This window comes from Eutrigla gurnardus, assembly GCF_963514095.1.
Source record: "Eutrigla gurnardus genome assembly, chromosome: 18".
Classification (NCBI taxonomy): Eukaryota; Metazoa; Chordata; class Actinopteri; order Perciformes; family Triglidae; genus Eutrigla; species Eutrigla gurnardus.
Genome location: NC_139929.1, coordinates 3,084,029 through 3,092,454, shown reverse-complemented (window position 1 = coordinate 3,092,454; position 8,426 = coordinate 3,084,029). Strand labels below are relative to the sequence as shown.

Below are 8,426 nucleotides of genomic sequence, written 5' to 3'. Positions count from 1 at the left end.
AACATTTAAAGTGATGCATGAAGTTGTGTGTGTAGATATGAACCATATCAGGTAGCTCATCTTCACTTCAGAACAACAGGCGTATTCTTCTATTGTCCTTTGAAGAAGACAGCTCTGATCTTAGTTTGGTAAAACTGTCTCCATCTCCATAATCATGATGATCTGGTCCATGCAAGCACCAAACATAGAGAGGAAGACCACGATGCATCCTAAACCATTTAAGGGAGTATTGTTAGTTCATGATCGTTGAGCTCCTCTGCTTCCTGTCCTCCATCCACGGTGATCATCAGATAATGTCAGTGTTTTTGGCCCGTCTCCATGCAGGAATCCCTCTGTGGAGCTTTAGGTGGGCTCTCCTTGTTATTCCACACTTTTTCCGTGCCGTTCCGTTTCATCCTATTTACTTCTCAGCCAAACACGGCGATTAAACGTCCAAGTCAACCGTTCCTTTTGTGATTGCATGGCGGCAGCACATTTTTCACATGCTTCCCTCCTGTGTCAACAGTGCGCCACCTGTTTTACACCCAATTACATGTACGACGGACCCCCAAACGCTCCCTTCTGAACACACACGGCCATTACAGCCGACCGTTTGTGACGGGGAGATAGGAGAGTGGAATTAAGGGTGTTGAGAAGGCGGCGTGTTGTTTTGCAGGAGACAGATGCTCAGAGATGAAGAAGCAGTGAGCTCATCGTTTCCTGCGTTTAGTTTCTAACTCAGGCATTGATGTGACACACTGGAGATTAATCTCCACCGTGGCTTTGAGATAAAATGCTCTTTTTATGTGATTTAATCCACTGTGAGCCTTCTTTCACATAATAGATTCAAGATTTTAAGGATTTGCAACAATAATGCTGTCTTAACGTTTTATCTCTTTGATGCTTCACAAGTGTCTCTGCTTGGCCTTAAATATGCAGCGTTGACAGCACTTTATATGCAGCGCTTCTAGTATATCTGTGTTTCTGTAATTGGAGTTTATGAGTGTATAAAACCGTTATGGGGTCCACAACACAACCACAAACTGTGTGGAATTAAAAACTATGCATTTCTTTAGTTGTTATGAGCTATGCATTATCAAACACACAATGTGCACATGAGTAGCAAAAAAGGACATTTTTGGGGTCAATTATTATCAATATTATTTGTCTTTGGGAAAGAAAAAGCCATAAACCCACCAGTAGATGAAGTCATATTAGTTTCCTATTTACATCTGAGAAGTGAGACTTCATAAGAACATCAAAGAAGAGAGCGAATCTCTGGTTTTAAACGCCATAAAAATCCACATCTTTATTGGAAAATGTCGTCAAAACTAAATGAAATGGAGCAAGTTTCAAAGAGGGATTTTTTTTTCTCATTCTGACTGAGCCATCCACCCCCCAAAAAAAAGAGCCCAGAAAGTGTTTTTGAGCACCGGGACAGCTGCACACAGAAGCATATTCATAAAACGCTTGCTTTGCGTTGTATCGTGTTCAGGGATTTTTTGCGGGGAGAGTGAAAAACACTCGTATGTAAAGGTTGGCCGCTCGTTGGAGCATGACGTGTTGGGCACACGGCAAACGGCGGGAGTCGACGGCGTGATGGTTCTCCGTGTTGTTTTTAACACACAGGAAGGGGGGATCTGGAGCGCCGGCGCTGCCTTGGGCTGCGGTCTGCGGCTGCAGGAAGGTGAAGAACCGAGCGTCTCGCTCAGAACGCAGTCAGAGGAGATCTTAGAGCTGCTCAGAGGTCCAATAAATCACCATGTTCCTCTCCGAGGCTCAGGCTGCGCCGAGGGGTGTGAATAAGCTCTTTGATAAGCAGTCTGGGAGCTCGGCTCGCTCTGGTTGTGGTGGTGGTGATGAAGAGGAGGAGGAAGGGGAGTTTGGTCAAACTGTGGGGCTAACTGCAGCTCTTTGTGATGCCTCAAGGGCTTCTGGAGGATCTGAGAGATCCCAGATGACCCAGAGCAGCGCTGTGAGTGCACATCTATGACCTTTTGACCCCTCAAAGAAAGTAGTAAAGGCAGTTGAAGACGGCGAGGAGAACAGAATGTATAGCTCTCGGTACAAACGGAGAATTTTAGGGGGGAAGATAATGTCAATAACGATTAAAACATGAAGCTTTGTGAGACATCTGCAGCCCACAGACTTCCATCTGCTGGATCACAAAGCAAAAGTCTCACTTACAGTAACAGAAATCAAGAGTCGGGAGTGAAGCAGGATTAAGACCAGAGGGCCTCGGCTGAGGAGCATATGTTAGAGAAACAGGCAGGGTGTCGGGGAATCAGGCTGTAATCACATCAGTGACTTTCTCCCCTTCAAATGATCCAAATGAATCACATTTAGACTCAAAAGCCAAAACTATTATGTGACTCACATGAAAAAAAAAAACTGGAACATCTGAAAATAAACACAAAACACAATTTTGAGCAGTAAAATCTTTTTTATTTGTAACAGATTCAGATTTACCTTACAAGCCAAAAGTTTAAATTCAGATTTATCGGCCCAATGTCCTCTTATAAATATTGCAGAGAAGAAAGTGTGTGTGTGTGTGTGTGTGTGTGTGTGTGGGGCATTTATAGAGGACTGGAAAATGTAATAAATTGTTGCTGAAACAGCCTCCTGAAAAGAGTTAATCACAGGACAAGACCAAACACGAGGTACAAAGGAGGCAGTGTGTAGATTCAGTCCACGCTGCCGAGAAGTGAATTAACTTAATACTGAAGGTGTAAGAACAGAAAAGTCAGATGTAGGTATATATACACTGTATACATCAGAAATCAGAGTTTTGCAGAAATTAATTTATAATTCGAAGAGAAACGTCATATTTCTATGCCATCTGCATACAGGGAATCATATAATACTACTAACTGTATTACATTTACTGGAGTTTAATGCTTATTAAAAGGCAGATTTGGGAAGTAACAAAGTACAAATACTTCATTACTGTACTTAAGTAGAATTTTCAGGTATCTGTACTTAGTATTTACTTTTCTTTTTTTTTTACTATTACTTCCTACATTTTAAAACAAATATCTGTACTTTCTACTCCTCACATTTTCAGGTTTGTTTCTTCAGTTTTAATGCATTTGAAGGGAATTACTGATTATTTTATTTATTATTATTATAATTATTAATATGACAGCCTGTAGAAACGTCCTTCATAGGAATACTTTTTTACTTTGAGTGAGTTTTTACTAGAATTAGTACTTCTACCAGCGTCTTTTTGAACAAAGCATGTGTACTTCTACTTGAGTCTGTACTTTTGACACCTCTGTTTAAAAAAAAAAAAAAAAGTTACTGAGGATTCAGACACTTGGCAGGAAGAGGGGAAAAACAGGGGGAGCTGCAACACTTTAAGAATAATATATATATTAGCATCACGCCAGGACTTTTTAGAAAGAGCTTATCTTGACTGCCTGTTTCGCACCTCTGCAATATAAACGTACAAATGAACCACAATGCAGAGATTGTTACTTACTACAAGTCAAAGGTATGAATGGCCTTTTTTGTAATTACACATTTTCCCACTCAAGCCTGTACTTCTGCCATTAGAAGACACAGAGTGTGTTTTCTTGGCAAATACCTTGTTTTCCTTCACTGTTACACGTCACTGTTGTCCCGGCATCACGAATCCACCAGGAACAGGTTTTTATCCGACTGATAAGCGTTTTAAGATCCGTGTTTTCCCACTCCGCATGCCTGGTCTGACAGGCTGTAATAGCCGGGGGAGGGCAGGATTAAATCAGAACAAAAGACGACACCTTGTTTGACTGACAGCCGCTGCAGATATGTGATGTAGGAATGTTGGCTTTGGCTGCCGTAAAAAAACAAAACAAAACAAAAAAAACGATTCACTGAAAAGCTCTTTGGTTGGAAATGTGTTGGCTAACATGTCCACATATCATTGTAAATTAAACACTGTTATCACCGCCAGTGTTTGATGTTGGAAGGAAATAATGAGAGAAAAGGCAGCTTGTATCGGTCCTTTTTTCCCCACAGGATTCTTCCTGGCAGAACTTGGCACTAAAATCACATTTCACAGGCCGAAGTAATGGGCACTAAAAAGCCAAACCGTCTGGAAATGTACCTGCACTGAAATGGCAAGCATAAAACCATAATTAAGTTGGTATACCATAAATGCCATAAACCATAAACTTTCTGTCAGATTAAAACTCAAGTACATTAAGTGTCAGACCGGGACCCGGGCCCATTCAGGTTTTGTCAATAAATAGATTCATTATGAGACAACAACTGTTTGATGGAGAGGAAAAAAAATCTCCTTTTGATCCATAGCAGGATCAGTGTTGGAGGCAAAGCAACAGCGCCCTCCTGTGGCAGCACAGACACGGTACAAACACATAACTGTATCATCAGGAAACGCACTCAAAGCTATGCAGTACCACAGTTAACCACTAGAGTATACTGCACGTCAAGTTTAAGAGCCTCATCACAGCTCACAAAAACTGACACCAACCTGTTATTGATCTATAAAAAAAAGCCCATAAAAGAAAAAGCATCGCTCTGGTGCTGATAAAAAGGGTTAGATTCATGTTTTATATTCACACTTTACTCCAGAATATCATGAGATACATAATAATAATAAACAATAAGCATTTTGCTGAGGAATGAAGTCGACTGTTGAAATGTGAATCCTTAAATCATTATTGTGGGCTGCAAACGGCTTCCTGTAAAAGCCCCTTTAAAAAGAGTGGAATTAAAGCTGTTGGTTGTGCTGCTATTTACCGAAGGCGCTACATGACTCTCACTGTGTCTAATTCCATGTACAAACACTCCACCGGCTTCTCGAGTGGCTGCTCGTGCACTGCAGCACGGAGGGACTTTGAACACAGCTTCTCTGCTAATTAAAAGCACCTCCGACTGATCACTGCTTCCACATCCTCGCGTCACTCTGATTTCTGCATCTTTTCCTCCACGTAAGAAATCCCAAACACACAGTAGGCCCACTGCAGCACGAGAAGTGGATATACTTTACATTACCAGCTATTTAAGATGAGCTGTGGAACCGTTATCTTCAATCAAATCTAAATACAAATGAATAAATTAAAGGGCAGAGGCACTTTGCCGCAGATGCGACACATGTGACGAGGAAATAACTGAAAGAAACATCCATAAATCAAATACTGTGGTTTAGTTTGTGTTCAAAAAGGCCAAACTGTATCAATTACACGAGCAGAAACATGTGCTGTTATTCTACATTTGCCTGTCAAATACAAAGCAGAAGAAAGTTCTGAACATGCAGCCATGTCTTTTGAATTAAGAGAAGAGAAGAGGACCCCGTGTGGTTGTTCGGGGCCCCTAATAGCTTTACTCTGGAGTCCCAGCAGAGCCCACAATGACATAAAACTGTATTTTTGTGTTGTTTATATCTAAAGGATGCAGTGAAACGTTTACATTAATATACTGTACTGCTGATAAACTCATTTGCAACTCAAGCAGATGTTTTATGGCTGAACTTTATTGCTTCATTAACCGACTGCTGCGCTTTATTACGAGGAGTAAGAAAAGCAATTAAAGTAATGCAACATCATTCTCTTGCACGGTTTAACTTTTTATTTATGTATTTTTTTTTTTACACTAGGCTGCAGCTTGGTCTTGGCAGAACCCAACGAGGAGCTCTCAAACAAGTGAGGAGCACTTTACTTTCACCATTATGTCACCTCATAAACTCCAGTCAAGAGGAAAAGGAGGGAAACTGTAGCTCCTCTGCTGTAAATCAGTTTTTGTTGAAGATCTAATGTGTCACCAGTCTGTGGGACAAACAGGTTGTAAACGTTTCCCCTGTCCTGTCCAGGAGTGTAAAGCTGCACAGCGATAACAGCAATACTCCCTAGAAATACAGTAGAGGCCCCTTCAAAATAAAAGCATGCATCAAAAATAAGTATTATAGCCAGACTTTAATTTCATGCATTTAGTTTTGAATAGCTTATATATCATCTGTGTGGTCGTGACAACAATTTGGTTAAAAGTGTGTTGAGTTTTTTTCCTTTGTTTAAAGAAGAAATAGGGTAAAGAGGACTATACAGTTCTCTACACTTAATTTATTTTTAACTTATTATTTGTTTTACTTGTATTCTTTCTCTACTTTGAATATATTTAGCTAAGAGTTTATTGTTTGCTGTCTATTGTTTACCTTCTATATTTAGCTAAGAGTTTGTTGTTTACTGTCTATTGTTTACCTTCTATATTTAGCTTAGAGTTTATTGTTTGTTTATTGTTTACTTTGTATATTTATTATGTATAGTTTGTTTTAGCTGCTGGATATCCTATTTCCTTGCGTGAGTCATCCCAAAGGGATCAATAAAGATAGTCTAAAAACCTGTTGCACGTTTTATACTGAAAACTGCAACCGGAAGTGGTCGCATGCACCGCGTCCCGGCTTGACGCCGGTCCTCCTCCTCCTGTGCGTTGAAGGCTGGATTAAGGATGAAGTCTGCGGGAGTCACATGGACTCAACTTTCCGGCGGGTGCGCGTCCACTTGTTGCTGCTCACTCTTCGCTCGCGCGCTGCGGGGAGCTGCCTCGCGCTCTTCTCTCGTCACCAATTTAGATTTCATTAACACAAATAACTTTTTCTTCTCGTGCATCCAGTGCACCCCCCCTCCCTCACCCATCAGCGTTGAACCATGCTGCAAACTTTGCACGTCCGCAACTGAAGCCCTCTTTTATTTTTATAGATTTTTTTTTTTAATGGTGATGATTTGTCGCAGGAAATAAGTTTTTTGTTGTTGTTGTATTTTTCTTCACCATGACCGAGGAGAGCAGGAGCGAGCACCGAGCCGAAAGCGGGAAGGACCTGGAGAAGCAGCTCCGGCTGCGGGTCTGCGTCCTGAACGAGCTCCTGAAGACCGAACGGGATTACGTGGGGACGCTGGAGTTCCTCTCGGTGAGTTCAGTGGGACACACAAGCCGCCTGATTAGTATGCACGGTGCATCCGGTCCAGGGACTCTAAACTGTTGCATGTTAACAGTCTGTGCCCCCCTCTGATGGAAACATTCACTTTTTACATTCTAAGTGTGAAATTGAGAAAGCAGACACAAAGAGAGCTTTAGATCTCAGACATGGGATGTTTGAATCCTCTTCTTAGTCTCAGATCAAACTATTATTAAGTCATCTGGGACTAGAACATTAAAAATGCAGATAAACCACTTTTATTTATATATTTTTTAGTATTCAGACAGTGTTTAAATATAAGCAGAGAAAGCTGGAATTAATCTTTTTTTTTTAAGAAATCATGACAAAATCTAATGTTTGCATGCATTTTTATTGATATATTTTTTTCTATTAAGACATTGTTTAAATAAAAGCAGAGAAAAAGTTGAAATGCATCAGGGGAAACTTCTATAATGACAGTTGTATTCCTGCACACACAGGCTGTTCCATCCATATGATCAACCCACATTGTTGCACCTTCCTTTGCCAACTTCTGATCAAATCCAGAAGTGTGTGTGTGTGTGTGTGTGTGTGTGTGTGTGTGTGTGTGTGTGTGTGTGTGTGTGTGTGTGTGTGTGTGTGTGTGTGAGAGCGCTGCCAAGGACGGCACAGGTGGACTCAAGTTAAAAAAAAACCCTGCTGCAGCAGGCGCTTGGTTGCACTCTGAGCGGCAACGCTTTGGTTGCTGCAACGCCGGAGTGATGAGCTTTCAGTTTAACGTTGTTGCACAGAGTAACTTTAAAGTCGGGAGGGAAGGGGACCGCTGGGAAACGTTGTGTACATCCGGTAACCGAGTATTTGACAGACATCAGTGGCTGTGGATGAGGTTAAAACCCTGATACGATGTGATCTGGACTGTGGGATTTAAATGTTTTTTGAGGCTTCTTAGTGCGATGGAAGGTTGTTGTGCTGTTTCCGAGGCCATGGACGTATGAATGTGCACACCCTGACCTCCCTCCCACTGCCCCAGATGTTTCCACTGGAGGACGGAGGGACCAAGAGGCCTTTTTCTTAGAAGTGGCATCATTGGAGAAATGTAGGAGGAGGCGATTAAATGAGGGACTGTGTCTTATGTCCGTTTGTTAAAGGGTGGGGGTGGGGGGTTGGTTGGTGGGGAATGCAGCCAGCACTCCTTTTTTTTTTTTTGTTATCAACCCCTGTGGTGCTGGAACTGGGATTCATTTCAGAAAGTGACTGATCCTCACAAGGCACCTCTGTTCCTGGATGGATGCTTGGGATCCCGATAGATGGCCACTGTGAAAGATTGTTGGTTGTTGGTTTAGCTGCGTGATGATAAATAAAAGAAGACACGATTATCTGCTGTCTTATCATCTGGGGGTGGAAGACACCGAGGAGGATCAAAGACGGAGGGGTCACAACGGAGACTTTCATCTGAGCACAAGGTTGCCCCCCCCCCCTTCCTCCGCTTCCTCCACCGCCATGCACAGAACCGGCTACGAATCACACAGAAGCTCCTGTGTGTCTTAGAGGT

At 41.9% G+C, this 8,426-nt stretch overlaps 1 protein-coding gene across 1 annotated transcript in view; it reads left to right on the top strand.

Annotated features, from left to right (window-relative positions):
• The first annotated feature begins 6,460 nt into the window (after nucleotides 1-6,460).
• prex2 (phosphatidylinositol-3,4,5-trisphosphate-dependent Rac exchange factor 2) overlaps nucleotides 6,461-8,426 on the top strand; it is a 71,261-nt gene continuing 69,295 nt past the window's right edge. The window contains exon 1 of the mRNA XM_084033766.1: nucleotides 6,461-6,886. Coding sequence (XP_083889892.1) covers nucleotides 6,749-6,886 — 138 coding nt within the window. The 5' untranslated portion in view covers nucleotides 6,461-6,748. The remainder of the gene's footprint in view (nucleotides 6,887-8,426) is intronic.